This window comes from Thunnus albacares, chromosome 7 (genome assembly GCF_914725855.1).
Source record: "Thunnus albacares chromosome 7, fThuAlb1.1, whole genome shotgun sequence".
NCBI classification, from domain to species: Eukaryota; Metazoa; Chordata; class Actinopteri; order Scombriformes; family Scombridae; genus Thunnus; species Thunnus albacares.
In genome coordinates, this window is record NC_058112.1 from 775,125 (window position 1) to 799,571 (window position 24,447).

Below are 24,447 nucleotides of genomic sequence, written 5' to 3' on the forward strand. Positions count from 1 at the left end.
TTAGCGCTAGCTAAGTACTATGTTTCAAGTCACTGCAGTACAGACTTGTGCTGATGGTAGACTACGCTCACAAAGTACTGAGGAGATCATAAAAATGTTAAAATATGGCAAAAACCTACTATATCTACAAAGAATTACAGTTCCAGTGATTTATAAGTATCAAGGAGCAACTGCTCGTAGTTTTTCACAGAAGAAAAACAAGAATATCAGCAGAAAAATGCAAGCAGAAGCAAGAGCAAGCAGCACAGTGTCTGCACTGTACATTTTCAAGGCTTACACTGTCAATTGTTATTGTTGGCGGGGGTGCGGAGCTGTCCGGTGGGGACTGATGGAGAATCTTGGTCTTTTTGATGTTCATGGCCAAGCCAAGGAGTGTGTACGCCCTGGCAAAAGCATCAAGTATGCACTGAAGATCTATTTCTGTGTGGGTGACGATGGCGTTATCATCTGCATACTGAAGTTCCACGATGGATGTGGAACTTCAGTATGGTAACTAATGAAAGCCAGCTGCTGTGCTGATGTAAAACACATCTGACAGTGATGTTTATGTACCACCATAGATTATGAGCTTATGGAAATTTACATGCAAGCTGTTAAACTGAAGTAACTGTTTTGGAGCCAAGGAAGAATGTTTAAAAGTCCGCACTCAGCTTCAATCGATAATGTTAAAAACTACAAACCAAGCCAGAAATCTTGGTGTAGTCATGGACTCAGACCTGAATTTCAACAGCCACATTAAGACAATTACAAAGTCAGCCTACTATCACCTAAAGAATATATCAAGAATTTCAGGACTTATGTCTCAGCAGGATTTGGAAAAACTTGTCCATGCATTTATCTTCAGTAGACTCGACTACTGTAACACTGTCTTCACAGGTCTCCCTAAAAAAATCAATCAGACAGCTGCAGCTGATTTAGAACGCTGCTGCTTGAGTCCTCACTAAGACCAAGAAAGTGGATCATATCACTCCAGTTCTCAGATCTTTACACTGGCTTCCTGTCTGTCAAAGAATTGATTTTAAGACACTGCTGTTGGTTTATAAAGCAGTGAATGGTTTAGGGCCAAGATACATTTCTGATCTGCTTCTACATTATGAACCATCTAGACCTCTCAGGTCATCTGGGACAGGTCTGCTTTGAGGGTTAATATTTTACATTGCACTGTAACTTGTAATCTCCTGTTTCAACTGTCTTATTCTTTTTTTAGCTTTTTATTTCCAAATTGAACACTTTTTAATCATATTTAAATGTCTTTTTACTTGTGTTGCTTTTATATTCTATCTTGATGCCTTTTATGCTCTATGTAAAGCACTTTGAATTGCCTTGTTGTTGAAAGGTACTATACAAATAAACTTGCCTTGCCTTGCCTAACAGGAGCAAACACATGAATGTATGAAGTTATTAGAGCTTGTCTTTGTGTGTGTGTGTGTGTGTGTGTGTGTGTGTGTGTGTATTTTGGCATGGTTTCTACCTTTTTAAAGACATTGTCATCCAGGTCAGCACTGACTTTCAGGCTTTCACTGTTGCTCTGCAACAAGCACACCGACACACACTCCTCTCTGTCTGGACAGACAGCTGAAAAGAAAAATGTGAAAAGTTCAGTGATCAAAAGAAGTTGATGTAACATTTTATTCTTAAATAGAATATGTCATGCCATGTCTGAGCAGGTGGCATATTGCAGGGCTGGTTATAAACCACAAAGACAGGAAGTTGACCTCATATCACGGAAACCACAGATAAACAGCCTGCTTGTGCAGGAAGGATGTTTGTTTACTGCTGTGATGCTGAAATGACATCAATCAAAGTGTTAAAGCTAACTGATGAAGTTCACATTACATAAAAGTCGATCATCTGTGTCATTTATCTGTCTAGGTCTAACCCTGAGGTTAAATGACATTGTGCTGTTGCATAGGCTTGGTTTATTAAAGAAAAGGTGCCTAAATTTGATTTGCTGAATTTTTATTTATTTAACTTGTCACCTTTTTACTGCAGCAATTAAAAAAGAAAAATAAAATACTTTTTTAACTGCACAGTGGCCACAGAAAATGCCTGAAGTAATATACTGGGAGACCTCAAACAACTTCTGTCAACCGTTTAACCACTGTTCGTAATCAGTGGTGAGGATTTTAACAAAGCTTCCATTTTTTCTTTTGGTGATTGAGATTGTATAAATAAGACAATAACTCTACAGTGTCCTGATACAGAACATAATGGACTACACAACTAACTGTTCTTTGCCTGCACCTCTACCATTATTTACTACAATCAGGACACCTTCATCTATCTATCTCTCTATCTAAAGGAAGGAATCCCTGTCTGTCTGTATGTATGTAAGTTTGTCCTTTGCATATCTTGAGAACCCTTCATCCAAACTACTTCATACCTGGCAGGTGCTGGGGAAACGAGGAAGTGCAATGTCAATGTGAGAAGTTGTTTGGATGAGCGGTTCTCGAGAAATATAAAAAAATACCTAAAAAATAATGTTGGTTTGCTTCTTCTGCCCGTAGAGTCAACAAACAGAAATATGGACAGTGCCACTCTGCCATTGCAACCCACATTGTGGTCAGAGGTGGGGCTATATCCATAGTGTTCACAACTTGAAAACGTTCAAGAGACTTACGCTCTAATATTGAACTGTGTAACGTTACTGTAAACAAAACGTGGCATGTACGTTCAAGACTTAGTGCTGGATGTATCAGGAACGTTCAGAAATACATTAAAATACCTCAAACAACGTTGCTTCGACAACGTTGATTTGCTTCTTCTTCTGCCCGTGGAGTTAACGTACAGAAATAGGGACAGCGCCACTCTACCATTGCCACCCACATTGTTGTTAGAAATGGGATTACATCCGTAGTGATATGAACTACCATAGAGAATTAATTGAAAACATTTAGAGAGTTAAGCTCATGGATGTATTGTAAGAGCTGGATACAGTGCTGCTGCTCAGCCTTGCAGCCAATTTTTCCCGGTGGTCACTCGCGGTATTGTAGCAAAAATCCCCCTGCGGCCAAAAAAGCATCTTCCCCATAGACCACCATTATAAAAGAGACGCTTGTAAAACTGTTGACAGGACACCTCAAACTGCAAACAACATCAATTATGACTCTTTCTATTATGAACTTTTGATCCATGGAGGTTTTATGTTTGTAAAACATTGTGATGACGTCACAGATTTTTAAATCACTTTTATGGAGTGAGATTTGTTTCATAATGATTTGTGTGAACAGATTGACAATCTGTGTGTAAATGTGTAATCTGTAAATATAAACACCTTCCACAAATACAAAAAAAAGATTTGTAAACTCACAAAAACATTTTGCAAATATAAAATGGAAACGGAAAATACACAAACAAATTCCACAAATGAAAAAAAATCTCTGTGAATACATTAAATTAACTTACAAATAAATGAAAAGCGTTTGTGAATATCTTCCTAACATTTACAACTTTCCAACAGGCATTTGTGAACTCAGTTTTTATTTGTGAATCGAAAAAACATTTATGGATCTCAGTTCTATGCTTGTGGATTTTCTTTTTATACACAGAGTTTTAAAACAAACTTTCTGCCAGTCCGAACGAAAATCCACTCGTATCACTCGCTCATTTTCTGATAGCACGTGATTGCCTGCTGACGACATCATTTCCGCATCTCAAGTAAGAGCACGCAGTCTATCTATGAGCTGTTTTTTGTTTTTTTTTAAATAATCAGCGATAGGTAACGTGCATTCATTGTTTTGTGTTAATGTCATACAGTGAGTATTAGTGTGTGTTTATCTGTTCTATGTATATTATCTGGCTCACACTTTTGTATACATTTCTGTTTATGTATGAAAGGCACGAGGATGCTTGTAGGGAACGTTCAGTTCTCTAAAGCGGTGGATTGGCAGCGTCTTCAATTGACAGTGACCCACACAGTCTATGGCCCTGTTAACACCTGGTATTAACGTTCGTCTCAGGTGATGCGATCACAAGTGGACAGCTTTAAGTACGTCTGTTCACACCTAGTATTAACATCCGTCTCCGCATGTGTCTTGAGTGACCACTTGTGATCAGATCTCACTTCCCCGCTCTATAGGCAATTAAACATGTACATTATTACTGTTCGCAAAGACACATTTGTTCATTTTTGACCGGCAGGATTATCGGTATTAATTTCTTTGATAACAGGATAAGAAATATACAATGCATTGTGTGCTCCCTTACGAATATCAAATGCCCGTCCTATTTATTTGCTCTAGTGCCGCGTCTGAACATATATGTATGAATATATATATATATATATGTATGAATATATATATATATATATATATATATATATATATATATATATGTATATATATATGTATGTATGTGTGTGTATATATATATATATATATATATATATATATATATATATATATATATATGCAGGAGGCACAGCAGCGTAATTTCATTTATTATTTAAATCTTCAACACACCGACAGGATCAGTCAGGATCTAATGTTAATTAATGTTCTGTGTTCTTCTACACATCACACACAGTCTACGTTCATACAGTTAAAATGTATCCTACACCCTGCTTTTGTCCCAACAGCCCGCAGCATGAATGTTTCCTGTTAGCATGGCAACAGATGCTGGTTCAGTAGCTAACGTTAGCTTAGCGTAATCTACATATTAACAATGAACAATAAAACTACAAAACGACATTTCTAAACCAAAACAACTATCAAAACCAACAGCCATTCTATCAAAGATCTTAACCAGGGTGCTGTCACTTGTCATATCTTACAACACTTAATGTAGCCTCACTGAAATAATGTTATCGAACTAAACACGTGCCGTTCACACAGACATTACACCTACATTAGTAACAGTACACTACTAATAAGATGTGAAGTGCTTTGTGACTTTTACCAATCTGAAAGAATAAATGAAAAATATAAAGGATGTGGTGGCTGATAACTGAAGAAAGAGCCAAGCCACCGCTTTAGAGAGCTGAACAATGCCCACAGCCATCTTCATGCCTTTCATACTCAAACAGAAATAATATAGATAATAGATAATATACATAGAATATATAAAAATACACTAATACTCACTGTATGACACTGTATGACATTAACACAAAACAATGAATGCACGTTACCTATCGCTGATTATTTAAAAAAAAAACAAAAAACAGCTCATAGATAGACTGCGTGCTCTTACTTTGAAATGTGGAAATGATGTCGTCAGCAGGCAATCACGTGCTATCAGAAAATGAGCGAGTGATACGAGTGGATTTTCGTTCGGACTGGCAGAAAGTTTGTTTCAAAACTCTGTGTATAAAAAGCAAATCCACAAGCGTAGAACTGAGATCCATAAATGTTTTTTCGATTCACAAATAAAAACTGAGTTCACAAATACCTGTTGGAAAGTTGTAAATGTTGTAAAATGAAGATATTCACAAACGCTTTTCATTTATTTGTAAATTGACTTAATATATTCACAGACATCTTCTTTAGTTGTGGAATTTCTTTGAGTATTTGCAGATCTGTTTTATATTTGCAAAATATTTTTGTGAGTTTACAAATCTTTTTTGCATTTGTGGAAGGTGTTTATATTTACAGATTACACATTTACACACAGATTGTCAATCTGTTCACACAAATCATTATGAAACAAATCTCACTCCATAAAAGTGATTTAAAAATCTGTGACGTCATCACAATGTAAAGTCTACATTGCAAACCCAGAGGCTAGGGTATGTGCGTATGCAATTCCTATAGGACTGAATGGGCGCCATTTTCAGTTTGGTATCCAGCTCTTATAATACATTCATGGTTAAGCTCTATTGTCATTCTTCACACACAGGAACTTGGTATGTATGTTCAAGACATAGTGCAGGGTATCACAGGCACATTTTGTACGGGCACTACAGTTCATCTGATCAACATCAGTTCAACTCAAAATTGTAGTCTCTAGATATTCTGTGTGTAAGACATTTAGGGTACATGGGTAAATTATAGCATCTACTGACAGCCTGTGTGTAAGGTGTTTAGGGAACATTGGTAAATTATAGCGTCTACTGATGCATGTCTGCGCCTGTCATGCAGACAGGCGTTTAGGGGACGGCACTGTTCTCTGTAGGTGCTGAGAAATTGGCCCGTTCTGAACAGAAATTTAGTACCAATTTTAAATAAATTTCAAACAAATTTCCTGAAAATCAGCAAAATAAAATGCAAATGAAACCCTGTTTTCATCCAATCCTGTTGTATGAGTGCTAGGAGATAAACAGCAAGTGGTGCCAATTCTCCAGTCAGTGCCATTAAACCATTGCAGAAAAGAGGACACAACGAGATGACGTCATTTAAAGAGCGGTAGTCGAAGCTCAAATGATGGAAAACCATGTGGGAAATGGAGATATGACAGTTCTGTTTGTTTCATGTATTCATTTGAGGAATGTTACAGTCTGCTCATCACTTTTTTGGGGATGTTAAGGTTCATCTGCAATGTTAAGATTTCACTTTTTTTGAATTTCTTCAGATATTTCCACTCTGAAAATGCATAATAAAACAGATGGATAGCAACACACTTATTGAGTGTCAGAAGCAGGTAGATGAGTTTATCAGAGTAGGAATCGTCACCTACTTCCAAGGTGTATGGAGATGATTTCAGAGACACCAGGATATCCTTTGTACATCTGTCTGCATGTTAAACAAGGTTGTTTTATCTTTGACATTCTTTAACTATAATGTTAAAATGTCAACAATATGTTTAAAGCTATGTTCTATTAATTGCTGCTAATGAGTTATTACAATTGTTTTTCCCTCCACAACAGCATGGAATACTATTGGCTCAAATGTATTCAGAAACTAATTTTGGTAGATAGTTTGTCTGAAATGAAAATGCTGATTGAGCATGACAACAACAGATTTTGTGGTCTGTTGTTTCCAGACTAATGAAGTGTACCATCTCAAACAATGTTTTTCTTTATGTCCATATGCTGTTGGCAGAAATACTCTGTGGTAACTTTTGTAGTTGGCTTCAGAGTTAAAATATCAGCCGCACAACAATTAGATATCTAAATCCCATGAGGATCATTCTTCAGCTCCTGTTTAGGGAATGCTTACAGACAAAATTCCATACAAGTTCAGAAAAAGACCAGTTCAGAAACTGTGCAGCCTTAAAATATACTAAAGCTCTTCATGGTCTGCTCTGCTGCATTACGGGAAGATCAGTGACATCAGCATGTTGAAGTTGATTGGTGTAAAGACTAATCAGCTTCACAGTAATGATTTCCTCCACATACTGACGCATTATTCTTAACACTGAAATGGATGGAGAGTCTTACCTGAACATGCTGTCACTGTGCTGGGTTCAGGGCAGGGATGAACAGGGTAGAAAACATCCCTCTCCCTCTGGATCTAACAGGGATAAGGAGACAGAGAAAGAAAATGAAGAGATTTATTTGATGAACAGCAGTGGTACATCAGCATTCATTTCATTCCATTGTTTGGAGTACTTTGTATATATTTAAGGGTTCTTTGTCGCACCAAAGTTTTCTGCTATGGTACCATCATCAGAACTGTGTGTGTATGATCATTAAAATAGCTGATATATCCTATCCTATCCATTAACACAAATTGTCACTTATCAAGCCAAGAAAGCCTATGTCATACAGTAAAGCCACTTTGTCAGACAAGCTTCTTCTAAAGAACAAAAGAAGAAAACTTGTTGTCAGTCTTGTTCAAATGTTTCAGCGTGCATCGACTGACAAGTGCTTCAGCACCACCACCGATAGACAGTGTCAGGCCAGGTGCACTGTCTCAGCACCATGTCTTTCTTACACGGGAATAACATAAACATAAAATAAACACAGTGGTATACAACACTATATGAGGCCTATTCAAACATAAAGTGGACAGTCTACAACACCACAGGCAGTGACACAGACAGTTGCTGAGATGCAGTAAGCATGGACAGTCTGACTGATTTCTTCATAACCAAAATTTAAGTTATTAAAGACTAATTATGGATGTTTCATTCACCAGTTGGTGTCTCTGCTTAGACTGCTGTAGTTTAGTGTAACGTTAGTCCATTTGTGTATCTCTCCATCCTCCATAGAACAAAATAATCCGAACAGATTAAGGAACTTTGTACATATCACGGTTCCTTTTTAAAACTTCATCCTTCACGGTGGCAAACCTGCCAACCACTTTATGTTTGTCAGTGTTTACGTCCCGCTCAACATACAAAAAAAGTGAGTTTAGATAGTCTGGCCTCATCTATGCATGAACGCAAATGGCTGTTAATGAGCCTCACATGGCTGAAACTTTGTTGCGAGTTTCATTCACAACTAACACAAGAGGACACAAATATCTCATATCTTGGCTAAAATTTTCAGCGAAGTTAGTCATGAACTTTGAATCGCTGCTTCTGCAGTCTTCACTTCCCGCAGAGTCAACAAGTGGAAATACAGAGAGCACCACTCTGACATTGCAACCCACATTGTGGACAGAGGGAGAATTATATCCATAGTGATAAGAAGTACCACAGAGAATGAATAGAAAAAGTTAAGAGAGTTAAACTCTACTGTTTCTGCTGTGCTGCCATGTTAGGTCACACACTACGTCCCCAGCGGGGCCCCTACTGAGCGTAGGTCCTGGGGCAGTCACCCCCTCTGCCCCCACGGTTGCTTTGCTTATGTGTGTGTATTCTCAGTGTCACATCAATATTATAACATGATGTTGGAACAGCGTCCCACCCACTGACTCCACATGTGACTGAATGCAAACACACTCCTACCCACACTAGTCATGTGCCTTTTATGTGTGTGTCTCAAATGTTAAGAGCTATAGTGTGAGCATATCAATGTATACCAGATTAACTACCATACTGCGACCACACACCGACACACACTACTGCATGCACACAGATCACAAGCAAATGATTGTTCCGCCCCTGCAACCAGACACAGCCAGTCCAGTGTCATGTCAGAGAAGTAGGAGGGGGCTCTCTGGGAGACTTCTGTATTGTATTATACACACACGCACAAAGGCTAGAAACTTTGTGCGCTTTGTGAAATTGATAGTTTTGTTGCAAGCAGACACACACAAATGATCCATATCTGAGAAAATATGGAGACCAAATTTAGCAGCTGTTCAAACAGTAGCTGGTTTGAATTGCTGAGCAAAATTCTAACCGAATCCAAATGTGACCTGAAGACAAATGACATACATGTACAACAGCAGAGACTGACCTGGGGTAGGGTTGATGGCATGCAAGATGGCATTCAGCATAAAAATGAACACTGCAAGGTTCAGTTGGAAAATAAATATTATTTCTGTACAACACCAGTCTGAACTCTACCAGAAAGATGTGATCTGAACCAGCTGTACGCACAGTCATCAAATCCAAAGGATAGTAGCTTATTTAAGTAAATACTGTGATTAACAATGACATTTTTACAGATCCACAAAGAGTACAGGAAAATGTGGAAAATAAAAGTTTTTTGGGATTTTTTTAATCTTATTTTTGTTTTGAATGTATAATAAATCACCCAATATATTGTTATCAGATTTTTACTTTTTTTTGTTATTGTTAAAGGTGGGGCTGTGTGATATGACCAAAATCTCATATCTCAAAATAGGTAATTTCATATCCTGATAATGATACATATCATGGGATAGCACAGCATATAGATCATTTCTGTAAATTCAATATATAAATGTAGTAAATATATATATATATATATATATATATATATATATATATATATATATATATATATATATATATATATATATATATATATATATATATATATATATATATATATATATATACATACATACATACATACAGAGAGACTCTCACACTGAGCTGAAAATGAAATGAGTGCACATAAATTAGGTAAATAACATAAATAAACATAGTCTCTACTGCGTTTTGCTGTAATTTATGGTTGCGCTACTGCCTTCTGCTCTCTGTGTTTCAGTAAGGGGGCGCTCAGCTCTCCGTGTGTGTGTGCTGCACACAGCGCTGCAGAGGAGAGACAGTGAACCAGGTGAAGTACTCGAGTTGACAATTACACTCGTTACATTACTGTAAGTGCAATAAAAGCTTTGTGAGTGAAGAAGAGTAATTTATTATTATAATCCGCACAAAAGATGGACAGGCTCCAAATGACGAAAAATACTGCCTTAAAGAGTGTGTTTTGCGACACAACGAAATAAACGACAGAGCATCATATGAAACGATAGACATCTTTTTATCGTCACACGATCTATATCATCATATCACACAGCCCTAGTTATAGGCATAAAAAATGAGTGTGGTTTCCTGTTATACAGCACAAGAAGATGTATCAAAAAGATGGCCTTCCACAAACTCCTTCATATGTAGTTTACTCTCTACTTCTAGCTTCTAATAATTTGCAAGTCATAGATGGCATCCTGTTCCATGTGGAGTCACCTTTACACTATACTTCACACATAACCCTTTCCATCAAGGCAGCCTGAGGGCTGGTTGCCAACTGGTGCCTGCCCAGTTCTTTACATTTTGACAGCCTAAGAACCGGCTCTTAGCCAGGAAAACTAGTTCCAGAGCAGCACCAACTCTTTGCTGGTCTAGATGTTAGAACCATTCACTTCAGGGGCTGGGGGCCGGATTATCCTGACCAACCTAAACCAAAATGCATTGCATCTCTTCAGACTGCATAGTTTTCCTGGATTTTGAGCCACGCTACAAGCTGTTAATGTTTTTTCAGACAAGAAAGTAACCATGTAGATTCCCTATATGTGGTCAGTTTATCTAAATAATGCCTGTTTGGAAATTCACTGCAACGTTTTCAGATGTGAGGAGCCGCTGGCCGGGTCAGTCATGTGACACAGTCATGTAACTGTATCATGTGACTGTCTGCTTGAGTATACTTCAGTGTGAACAGTATGATGGTAATGGCATACTTAATTGTTCATTTAGTAGGCAGTATGCAATAGATACTCAATGAGTATGTAGTAGGCAGTACATTAATATGTGATTTCAAACACAGCCAAACTGTAAAGCATGGATGTACAAAGAGAAAATAAAGCTGTAATCCGGCACTGTTGTTGTGCTCAAGTTCTTCTTTCTTCCGTTTTATGACGGGTGGCAATCTGCATTATGGTGTATGACCACCACTCACTATGTTGGAGTGTGAAGTGCTTTAAGTTAGTGTTAGTGTTGCTAGGAAACTGGAAGCATGTACAGTTACATAACTACTTGGCTCTCCAGTCTAGGGCTGTCGCTATAACCGCAATATTGCAATCAAGCTATAGACAAGTCAACCGCAGTGGATGACAAGCAACTGCACTATGTTGATGTTTTTCCCTTTTTTTATGAGGCTAGGCCCTTCTAGGCACTTTAGTGTGTGTACTGAATGTTCTGCGGCTCCCCTGGTCCAAAGGATCCTGCCCGCTGTGCGCAGCATCTCACACACTGAGCACCAGCTGACCTGGTGCCCAGCCCTCATAACAGAAACGGGCTCGGGGTGAGCTGACAGGGGGGTCGGTGCTCGCCCCCACCATCGTTTTGCTTTTTTTATAGAAATATAACCCGTTTAGTTCATTTTCACATATCAGCACCCACGTTCATCAAATTAAAAAAACTGTAATTTGTAACATACTAAACATGTTATCAATACTTAGTCGGACAACGGACGCTACAATTATAAACAGAAAGTGTCTGCTCTGTGACTGCCTGCAGCAGCAGCAGAGTTGCAGCACAGAGCAGTGGTGAGAGTAGAGATGTCTGTCCTCTCTCCTGCTCTCTGCTGTAAACACACATAGCTGTTAGCAAGCAGCTGCTCTCATGTCTCTCAGTCATGTGCTTGTTTTGGGCATAAAACTCTCCTGCTCTCTGCCTGCCCTCGGATGGTAGGTGGGTTTGCTCTGGTAGCTGCAAGCTTCACCGTCACACATGCTCTCTCCTCTCTCTCTCTCTCTCTCCTCTCTCTCTCTCTCCTCTCCTCTCTCTCTCTCTCTCTCTCTTCTCTCTCTCTCTCTCTTCTCTCTCTCTCTCTCTCTCTCTTCTCTCTCTCTCTTCTCTCTCTCTTCTCTCTCTCTTCTCTCTCTCTCTTTCTCTCTCTCTCTCTCTCTCTCTCTCTCTCTCTCTCTCTCTCTCTCTCTCTTCTCTCTCTCTCTCTCTCTCTCGATCCTACACTCACTACACACTGAGCTATTCTTATGCTACTTACACTGACGGAAAGCCTGCATACAATCTAAAGGCATGTCCCACCAGACTCCATTCATGGAGACTTGTCTGTAGGCTAACTTTGTTTCCTGCCACAACATGTTCGTCAAGTACTGCTGCTCCACATAATCTAGACTAACATACCTTGATTTTCACAAAAAGAAACAAAACAAAAATAAAAAACTCTAATATCACATAGACTGCGTACTGCACTGTTAAGCCACCCTGAATCACCACAGGGGAAATTCCTTCACCACGACAGCCCTACTTAAGCCCATGGAAAAGCAAGCTGGTTCTTAGAAGGTTGCTAGTTGAACCAACTGCAAATCGGCTCCAGCACCAGCCCAGAACTAGAACTAGAACTAGGAAAGGGAGTAACAGTGGCTCATGATTTGGATGTCTACTCTAAGCTAACTTGGACAATAGAAGGATTAAGAGGGTGAGCAGACAATAAACCAAAGTGTGGTTTCAGTGCAAATGAAGGCTGGGGACAAACTACAAGAATTCACACAAGATCTGTCCTCTGATCCTGTCTAAGTGTGAGTGTTTACAGATTAAACAGGAAGGAACTGATTGAAATATACTGTATATGTGTTAGTTATTTACAACCTAACGTGTTTCAAGCAATGGGTTTTAAATTGACTTGAGGATTTAAAAGTCATCCCACTGGTCTGTTGTGTAATTCCTGTAGGCTGAGCCATCAGAGTGACCTCATATTTAGTTGTCTGATTGTTAATCGCTGAAGCCAATGACTCCTTTGTCCACTTGTCTCAATGGATCTGTTATTCTGGCTCCATGTTCTGCCTGCTCTGTCTATTATCAACATCCTGCAGAAATGAGAGATCTGCACAAAAGAGCTACTCTCCAACATGCAGGCAGCATTTATCAATCTGCACCTGAGTCGCAGATGTTAGATGTTTGTGTAGAGTGCAGACAAACTCTCATTTTACTTGATCATATGCAAATTCAGGGAAATGTTTCTCACTCTAAATTTCTTAAAGAAATGTAGCAACAGAATATACTGCAGATATTTGCATGGATTTAGTGGTTTTGCTCTGCACGTGTTTGATGATGCACTCTGGCTGTTGAATATATTATAACTGTGACGGTCCTCTGACTTTTCCATGGCCCTTAGGTTTGTGTCTTGCCCTGGGCTGCTGTGTTTGTTTATTTCTCCCTTCAGGTCCAGGTAGGCGCAGACTGTATCAGTGCAACTGGGTGCACCTGGCCAGTCCATCCACAATGCATTTAGGATCAGTCATCCCCATTCCTTGGTCTCTCACTTCATCGCTGGCTCTCCCCCCTGCACCACATTTTCTTTTGTTTGGTTGTGTTGCACTTCACTTTAGTTTACACCATACAACACCACACATTCACACATTCACTCACCAACACTACTGATCTACTGACTGACTATTTCATACATTAGATTAATATTTTGTTGCTATTTCTTAAAAAAATAAATATAATTGATAGATTTTGAGCACAACCGTCAGTATTTCCCTTTATTTGTCATAGCCTAACAGCTAGGTCATAACTAACATTGACACCTTGAGGAAGAAATCAACTGAAAATGCGACAGAGCATCTGTTTAAACCATTTTGGTCACACTCAGCGGACAATTTTGAAATATTTTTGACAACAATTTGGTTCCACCTATTTCATTTATTTGTTTCTGCAAAATGTTGAATAGTACTATCTTTGTTCAGATTAACATCAAATGTAATTTGGCAAAGGTGGTGGATATTCTGCTTATGAAAATCAAAGTTAGTGAAATGTAGATCATATTTTGATGAGCTAGAACCCTTTTGTAGTAATACTGCATAGAAAATGTTGGATACAGTCATATGATGCATATAATACTGTAAAGACCTTCGCGTGATCTTAAAGGTTAATTGTTCCATGATAACTTGTGAACAGTATATTTATTTCTAGAACAACAAAGACAACTTTGTCATACTTTGCTAACACTTAGGGCAAGATGTTCTGAGGGTTTTGCATCTGTTTTTCAGGTGGAGATGAAACGCACTCTGCCCTGTCTTGATTATGTAGTCTGCTGGATTTACTAACATCATGCAGTCTGCGACTGTCAATTTTGCAGGGAAATTCTCTGCCTCTGAAAAGCAGATGTAAACAGAGCGCAGATGGAATTTACAAGAGCTACAAAGCATTAAATATATCCTTATATATAACCAAAAATCTATTATTAGAAACAATTATTAGTGTTCATCAAATGTAAACTTGACCAGTCAATGAATTGTAAAATCACTACAGGCTGCCACCAAAATTTTCAAGACATGTATTTGTGTGTTTTGCTGCATTTATCTCAGTATTAACATCCATATCAACACATCTTATGTGTAATCTTGAGTAGTTCATCTCCAGTAGAGTTGAAACACGGACAAAAAAAATTGTAATCAAGATCTTGATGATCTAACAGAAATCTTGTTGCTGAAGTGCATCTTTGAGCCGTCCAGGAACTGACTGCATAATGAGCCACAGCCCAAACTCATACACAACCACGGCACACATTTGCTTGATGCCTTTTTCTTAGTAAATCTGGCCATTAGTGTTTTTCTCTCAACCATTGTACAAAAGGATCTGGTTATATTACAAATTGGAACCGATACGTAATAAACAGTATGTAGACCATTCATATGATAAGGATCGGTACATATAACTGATCATACTGTAACTTCTTTATATGAACTGATATACTGAGGACACAACTGGTCAATCTCTCAGTCTGTGGCAGATTGAGTCTAAGAACCAGTGTTCTTGTCAATATAATTTCAATAACTAAATCCGGTGGAAAAAAAAATCAGTAACATCATCAAATATTGTAGTTGTGTTTACACTGCAGTCTAGCCCTATTCAGTCCTCAAGATGAACTATTTATGCTGGCTGATGTGCCAAGTTGATACTTCTCTTATAGATAGCTATCTAGATAAGCTGGTTGGCTAGCTTACTGACATTCCAAGATCATCAATGCCTCCAGACAGGTAATAAGACATAAATATAATATAAATAAAAACGCTCTGTTTTGAATAATAATTTGTGTCTGATATAGTTTGTCCACAAACAAGTTAAATTAACCACTTCTTCAAGTTCTTTAAGACAACATCTGCTCCGTCTCCCTCACTGAAAAAAAATCTAAAAAAATCTATGAATATGTAAATATTGTTCATTGCAAAAATTTTCCTGCTGGGCACAAGATGTCTCGTAATTCACTGTAAAGTCCATTCTCAGTGTTTGTGCGCTGGGGGCTTCAAGTTTCCACATCACACTTGTGTAAGTCACATACTGGACAACGATTGGCTCTAAACTAGTTGTGATGTCACAAATCCTGTTTGTAAGGTACTTGTGTTAAACTGAGATTTAAGGTGAGCACAGAGAAATTTTGTTTGTTTTTTTCTCCAGCAGATGAATGTGAAAAAGAAACTCAGCACATACATCATTCACAGTGTCAAACATTCAACTGAAGGAAGAATAAGCAAAACGCATTTCTGAGTGGAGAGGGACTTCAAAGAAATTGGCCGAACTTCATTCTGTATTGTATTGTATTAAATTACATTTAAATGTAATTCTAAATTTCCTAGAGGGGTACACATCTGACCTGATATGTGCAGCATAGTCTGTTGGCTGATACTTAATGGTTCTTTGACATTGCACACAGCTCTGAGATACTGAGAGATCATGTCTGGACTTGGAACATCATCAACATGCCCATCCCAATTTCTCAAAGCCCAAGGTGATGTCTTGAAATTGCTTGTTTTGCCTGACTAACAGTCTAAAACCCTAAAATATCCAGTTTACTATTACATATGTCAAAGGAAAGCAGCAAACCATCACAATTAAGGAGCTGATAACAATGAATCTTTAGCACTTTTGCTGAAAAAAAACAAACAAACCCAAAAAACAGGACTCAGACAATTAATCAATCATCTAAATAGTTGCAGATTAATTTTCTGTTAATCGACTAATCGATTAGTTGTTTCACCTCTAACTGTATTTGCTTTCTTACTGACTCATTCATTACAGACATGTGAATAAGTGTGGTTAGGAAAGGTCCACATGGAGTGACTAGGTAAAGATAGATCTAAAAATGCTTCATTGGGTAAAAAAGTTAACGACTAGTCAACAACTAAAACTGGCCAGGACATGTAGATATTATAGATTGTAACCACTTCTGCTAGTCTGAACCTACTTTAGGTAGTGATTACCATTTTCTAAGCATGCCTTTCATCACCCCTATAAAATTGGGCCTGGACTGGTATTCAGAGTTTTCCTTGTGTGTGGACAAAAATAAACGCACAGAATGAATCATAGAGCAAGAGTTTTCTGTAAAGAAAAGGGGTCCAAACACGTACCGAGTGTGCACAGCATTCTGTTGTAGCATCTCCATCTTCGCAATGGATTTCTCTCTCAGTCCATGTTGGACTTTATGTGAAAATTTAAAATGAGGTCCTCCTCCTTCTGGGGAACTGAGGGAGTATTGAGGTGACCTCTATTTCTTACAGTGGAAAGTGTCATACTAGTCACTTTACAGTCAGTATGGATGATTGTCAATCACTGATGCAAAATACCAAATATATGGCAAGTGAGTATTGTGTGAAGATATTGAAGAAAACAGAGCCTTCCCTGTATTGTGATCTTTACTTTGACAAATACTGGTAAATCTGCCAGAAAGCAAAAAGCATGAGTCATGAGGTTTCCACAGTTCAGAGGCAACATATAGATGGTGCCTCAGCCTGACATGCTCATTGAGAAGTTATCTAAACCCTAAAATCTACCGTCAGACATTAGAGACCTCTAATGACATGTGGCCCTTGGTCTTCAGAGAGTAGGAATAAACAGCATGTTGACATCTTGCAGATGAAGAGAGGATATGAGCAGCGTGGGAAGAGAACACCATTGCTGTGTTTGGTGTGGCATATTGATGCATATCTCCATTTCATCTACCAGCAACTATGACCTGTAATTAACCTTTTTTTGGAGGTTTGTTTCACATATATATTAATCTCTTCAGCACACAGTAAATATGACATCCTCCACAAAATACATTAAAATTATTTCCTATAAAAAAGCTCCACCAGCTGAGCAGCTAACTTCTGGTTAGCTCTCTGCTAACTTGAATGGGGATAAAATAATTGAATTGTGCTGCTCTTCTAGACTTTCCAAATGTTATCGGACCGAATGGATTTTCTGGTAGTGAAAGGATTCATTTTACAGGGATTGTGATGCTCAAAACAATTTATCTGCCATTTTATAGCCGCAACAGCAGCGACAGAGTACACAATGGCGGAGCCTATAACGTAAGCACATATTGACAATGTTTTGTAATTACTCTCAGTGCCAGAAGGAGAAGACAAAAGTCCAGCAGTCCAGCTTTAACAACAATGACTGAAGCAACCTGTTTTCTCTCTCTTAGTGTCAGGACTCAAATCTGAACACACAAAGTGCTGGAACCATTCACTGTTTTAGAAATCATACAACATATCAAACAACAAAGATACTACTCAGAACTTCAGCTCTTGCCTAATGTTTGCCTAGAAACTAATGGAGCATGACTTTTTGAGGTGCAAATTTGTCAAGCCGTGAAGTAATATGGGCTAAATAGGGGTTTCCAGTTGTGGCCCAAACATTGCTTGCTGGGTGCTTTCCTCCTCCTGTCCTCCCCCCTCTGTCCTCCAGCCTGTGACCCACATATTGATCATCAAGGATGTTCCAGTCCCTTAAATGTGTCTCTAATTTGACATGGATAAATCTTCCAGAGGAGCAAGGAGCTACAGGTGTATCCTATGTGGAAGTTTTTCCCGTACTGCAACACCCTGTATTACTGTAATATTATTATTACTGCATAATTGACATACCATAAATCAGACAAAGCACCTGTGGAAACAGGAATTAAAGTCTTAGTATAAAAAGGACAGACTGACTCTACCTGCAGCCTTTCACAAAATAGATTTTATTTTGAGCATTTTGAGCTGGTTTTATTGCCCCCTCATATCTGTTCTGTGCTTTGAGTAATACGTTTATTTTAATGGCCAGTTGGTGTTATTTCTACCAGTCACATTGACTGACGCTGCAGTACATCTATATGTGTGCCAATGGAAAGCCAAATGGCTCAATGGCAACATGGTACTTCCTGTGTGTCATCCAAAGCATGATGAAAAATCTAGTTCCAAAACTCAGAAAACTCTTCTTCTATATAAAAATGAGAGAAATAAAAAGAATAGGAGTGGAAAAAAATAATATGATTTAGTTCTGGGGTTTCAGCATGAATACTTTTTTTTTTTAACAGTACAAAGGTTGAGAATGCCCCACCAACCCTCTCCTCTGTCCACATATACGCTTTTGTGGTTTGTTTAAAACCTTTGGACACACACACATTTTAAATGACATGAACCTTTTTTCTCATAAAAGTTGCTCTAGAATATGTATAGTACCACTGACATGCAAGATGATGGCATTTCCAAGTAATCTGTTTAGTTCTGAAAATAACAACTTATAACATGCCAAGCTGAGACATATAATGATTGTGCTAAAAGCCTGTAGATACGGGGAGAGAGAATAAAAAAGCCTAGGGCTGAAGTGGAAACTCCATATTTGTTACAGAATTCAAAAATCAAAAACATTCCAATGTCTTGCAAGACATCATCATTAAATCTGACCAATGAAGCTGCAGATAAAACACACACACACACACACACACACACACACACACACACACACACACACACACACACACCTACCTTAATTAACACCACATCCACAGTCCTCTCTCCTTTGGCACAGAAGCTGTACCTCCTCCTGTGTCTCTCATACATGCTGGCAGTTTCACCCAGTCAGGACTCAAGTCATTCCAACTGCAGCGATGTGCTAATAAACACACAGTGTAGCAACCATTCTGCAGGTTAACTAGAACCACTACTGTATCACACCTCTCTCCATTTCTCCACCATTTCTCTGCTCTCTCGACTGCAACTCTGTCAGAAAAACAAATAACGTGAGCAGCCGAGGGTGGAGTCCCCAGAACAAAAAAAAAAAAACAAAAAACAAAAAAAACGGTCCAACTTGCAGTTTTCAGAATTGGAGGCTGTTGAATTTCTTGCCACCAAAAGAGATCCCCACCATAAATCAACTGAAACTTAACATTTGTGTATCACAAATTACCTACTGAAAAAGAGGGAAATTTGTCAAAAACCCTTACTAAAATTCACTTACTCTGGAATCACAAATTCCAAACCAAATCAAGATGAAAAGTCAACTGTTGGTTGCTGCATTAAAACAAAAAAGAAGCTCTGAGTCTGATGCATAATCCAATAAAGTCTACATATCTTGTGTTCCTTCTCTGTGCAGTTTGGGTTGGAAAATGAGCCTCTCTGCCCACATCTGTTCATAACACCGGCCCCTCCCTCCATCCCACTCTCTCTTCCTTTTTCCTTCAGGCCCTCCATTCCTCTCTCTCTCTCTCTCTCTCTCTCTCTCTCACACACACACACACACACACACAGACACACACTCCACACATCACATCTGTCCTTCACTTTGAAATAAACTCCCTCTCATCCATTTGCTACCTCTCTCACTCACTCGCACAGTAACAATGGAGCTCTATCCGTTAAGTGCCTCTGCACTTCTGAGAGAAGGAGAGAAAGAATACTTTTTATCTGCTAGAAAAGGAAAAAAAGTGAATGAGTGGAAGAGTTTCTCTGCAACTGTGGTGAAAAAAAGGGATCCAGCAGAGAAAGAAAAAATGGCGACCATCTATGCATGGAGGTCTTTATGATGTTCTTCCAACAGGGGTATGGTAATTATAAAAGGTTTGCATGCTTCATTTATATGCTACTGTTACACGCACATGCATGATCAAAGTAAATTCACCCCTCTTCAAATATTTGTTTTCCTTCATTAGATCAGTGAGTGATGGTGGGAGTAATACAGACCACAGCCAGTTCAACAGCCTAACAGTTGCTTTGTTTGTACTCCTTTTGTTTACAGTCACTCCATGTCTTAGTTAGGCATGTTATATATTGTAAAGTTGGGTAAATATAATTATTACACGGCTTTGTTGAATACTCGATTCTGATTGGTCAATTACAGCATTATACGGTCTGTTATTTCTGAATAGCTGACCACTGCTATGAATAATAGACCGTTGCTAAGGACACAGTTCTGTTCATAGACTCTGGAGGACCATGTCCAATCATATCAATCCGCAGAAAGAAGTCCAGTAAAACTACCATCTACAGCTCATTTGCAACACCCTGTGGCAAAAAAAAAACGTTAGAGATAATGTCTGTGACTGGGCACAGATGTGACGGCAGCCTGAAGAGCTACTGGGCTCCAACCATTACAGAAAGGGAAACATTTAGCAAGATCCTGTCTTCCAATCCAGGCAATGGTCGCAGATCTGGTGAGTGCCTCTCTTAGTTCCGTATCGCTACACACTAACTTAAGTGATAAGTGGTAGTGATAATAGTAATATTGTTACCAGTTGTAACATTAGTAACAATTATGTTTCCAGGTGTGTCAACTGCAAAGCCCCAGAAAAAAGTAAACGTAGAGATGAATTTTCAGCTACTGGGAACGGGGGCTCATGGTGCTAAAGGACTAGCAGTTAATGTTTTAATCAGGGGCAAAGCATGTCGCATAATTTGAGTTAAGCTCTGACTGACACATAAACAATTTAAATGTTTTCTATTTAGGGGGATAAGATGTGTTAATATAATTTTGTTTGTGTCACTAGATTGATGAGTCAGGATTCTACCAGAATATGCTAAGATATTAGCCTCAGTATCCCACAGTGCTTTGGTCATGTTTTGTTGAATTTCCTGGCCTAGACGATTTTTGTTCTTTAAGTGATGTTAATAAGAATACAAAACAATATTGGGTTCTCATACCTAGCACTAGATGATGGTATTCATCAACTCAATTAGTTTGTTAGGTTTCTATTTTGTAATTAGTGGAGGGAGAATTTCTGTTTAGCAAGGTGCTCCACCTAACTACTCCTCACTCCATGTGGAGTGTTTTCAGCGTTACTGGAGTGGAGTATCAGATACTTAATAATTCAAGGAATGCTTTTGACTGAATTTCTTACCTTGGTTAACATATATGAGCCAAATAATGATGACTTTGAATCTTTCAGCAATTTATTTTCAATCTATCATCCCTCACAGTTCAATATACAATTGCAGGAGATTTCAATTGTACATAAGACCCCAGTAAAGATAGATCATCGCATATAAATAAGACCCATAATAAAAGCAGAGAAATTATTCATCAGTTTATCAAGACTTTAAATCTAAGAGATGTATGGGGGGTTAGATACCCTGAAGTATTCTATTCTTGTTTCTCTAATACACATAAATCATACTCCCAAATTGATTACTTTCTAGTCTTTGCAGATTTGATCTCTAAAATTAAGGAATGTAATTACAACAGTATCTTAATTTCAGATCATGCCCCTAGTAATGTTACCAGGGCTCAAAAAGGATCCACCAAAATAAAGATCTAACCTCCTTCCTTGAATAACAAATTAATATATATCCACTTATTAATGATGCTCTGAACGGTACTCAGAGGGATAGTCAAAGCCTTCGAAATATTTTTGTGGCCTCCACCTAACTTTTGCCCTCCTACAACTTTATGCTGGAGGCCTTTTGGAAGCTCTTTTCCAACCACGGTGAATTTATTCAGAAGTAATCAAAATCACTACGATTGATGTCAGATATTCACAGGGTATGATGACTTTCTATAGGCACTGAACCTGTTTGAATTACTTTGTCGGTTTGGACTTGGGAGAAAACTTTTTAACTGTGTGCAACTTTTGTATAAAGGGCCATATGCAGAAATAGTCACTAACAACAACCTATCCAAACCAATTAAAATCAGAAGAGGATGTAGACAGGGTTGCCCTTTATCACATCTCTTTTACACTTTCACTTTCACAGGCAATTGAGCCTTTAGCTAATGTAGTAAGAAATCATGCACTGATCTCGGGCATATGTAAAGGTCAACTTGAACATTGCATAGCTCTCTATGCAGACGACATCATCCTTTTTCTTAAACACTTGGGTGAATCTATTCCAGCTCTAATGGATCTCATTAAAAGATTTGGCAATATTTCTGGTTACAAAATCAATAGCCCCAAATCATCCATTTTGCTGTTTAATTCAGTTGAGAGAGATAACCCATCCGATTATGTTGGTCAATTCAACTACTTTGAATTGACCAGTTTGACAGTTTTACTTAGTTATAGAATTCAAATTACTCACAGGTTAGAAGAAGTTGTACAGGCTAATAATACCCCTTTTATAAAATCTATTTGTGAATCAGTTGATAAATGGTCATCACTTCCAATTTCCCAAATACATAGAATTAATATACTGAAAATGAATATTCTCCCCAAGCTAATATATCTCTTTCAAAACATCCCCCTGACTACTCCTTCTAGATTAAAGAAATTGAACTACAGCTTTATATTGAAATATAGAAACCCCAGACTTCGTTGACCCTTCTGTATTTGCCTTATGATAGAGGAGGGCTACAATGCCCAAATTTGCCGTAGTATTACTGGGCAACTCAAGTTAGAACTATAAGGTTTTACAACTCTACAAATTACGTACACACTCAAAGACAAATTAGAAAGACTTCAAAGTATATAGGGCCCATTTATAAACTATCTTAGGGATAAGGATTTATCTCATTGGACGAGTCTGGAGGAGGATAATTATTTTATCTTCTTTAATAATGGTTATAAACATTTGTTGTAGATGATTGAGTGCACTCCAAGTGATTACATTGAAGTATTGTAAAAGTGTCCATTGTTATGTACCCCCTCAGGTGTTTGCTCTTTTTATAAAAAAAATATTATTACAGTTTGTTCATCAATATGTAGATATTTATGCATATATTATCTATATGTTTGTTAGTAAGTATGCATACATGAAGGGTTTATTTATTTATTTTTAAATATATGTGTAAATATATATTGTTTTGGGGTTTTATTATGAAATGGTGAAAACTCAAGAGAGAGAGAGAGAGAGAGAGAGAGAGAGAGAGAGAGAAAGAGAGAGAGAGAGAGAGAGAGAGATAGAGAGAGAGAGAGAGAGAGAGAGAGAGAGAGAGAGAGAGAAAACTGTATGACCACCTAAAACTATTCACACTAAACACCAAGGAACAGGTCAAAAACCTCAGTGTTATTATTGACTCTGATCTAAATTTTGAATGTCACATTAGAAACGTGACCAAAGTGTCCATTTATTATTTGAGGAACATTGCCAGAGTCAGACTGTTTCTCTCCTTGGCAGACACAGAAAAGTTAACACATGCTTTTATCTCCAGCAGGTTGGACTATTGTTATGCCCTCATGTCTGGTGTGTCTAAGAAAGCTATTGGTCAGTTACAGCTTGCACAGAACACAGCAGAATGTGTTCTGATGAAAAACCAGACAGAGAGCCCACATCACTCTAATTTTAAAATCCTTACCTTGGTTACCTGTCTGATACTGCATTAGTTTTAAAATTCTTTTATCAGTTTTTAAATCACTGAATGGCTTTGACCCATCTTATCTAGCTGACATGGTTTAGATCCTCTGGCTCTAATCTTTTGACTGTTCCTGAGGGCAGAACCAAAAGACAGGGAGAGGCAGTCTTTGTTAATTATGCCCCAAATCTCTGAAACAGTCTGCCTGAGGGTTTGAGGAGCTCTAAATCTGTTGACACTTTCAAATGAAATCTTAAGACACATCTTTTCACCATTGCTTTCTGCTGAAGCTTTAAATTTTAATCTGATGGTTGGTTGTTTGATGGTTTTTGGTTTTTTTTGTTAGTTTCATTGTTGCTATCTGCTTTTATTCTGAGCACACTGTACTGCATTTTATGCATGAATATTACTATATAAAGAAAGTTGTTTATTATTATTATTATTATTATTTTTATTATTAAAGAATTAAGTTATGGTTGTCAAATACCTCTTCTTCTTTGACAGTAACAACAACAACAACAACAATAAGAAGAAGAATAAGAGAGGCTATAAAAATGTTCAGGAAAATTGGCAAAGAATGTTGGGCTATTAGCAGCTTGACAACAGAATGTCTGGTATCTGCCTACAAAAGGCCTGTCAGTAATGCAGTCCAGTCACGTGTGTGTTCAGTGTGTACAGGCTGCTGATTCTTCAGTTGATGAAATTCGTTCTCAGTAAGTAGAAGTGTAAAACACTGTTACTCACTAACTAGAATAGAGCTGCAAC

General features: G+C 38.1%; 1 protein-coding gene across 5 annotated transcripts in view; it reads right to left on the reverse strand.

The window, feature by feature from the left end:
- Positions 1-24,447, reverse strand: part of akap13 (A-kinase anchoring protein 13) — a 170,299-nt gene that overhangs the window by 56,172 nt on the left and 89,680 nt on the right. For all 5 annotated transcript variants that reach the window (XM_044357341.1, XM_044357342.1, XM_044357339.1 and 2 more), the window contains exons 12-13: positions 7,316-7,388; positions 1,472-1,575 (exon numbers count right to left, since the gene is read on the reverse strand). In XM_044357341.1, the coding sequence (XP_044213276.1) occupies positions 1,472-1,575; positions 7,316-7,388 (177 nt within the window). The remainder of the gene's footprint in view (positions 1-1,471; positions 1,576-7,315; positions 7,389-24,447) is intronic.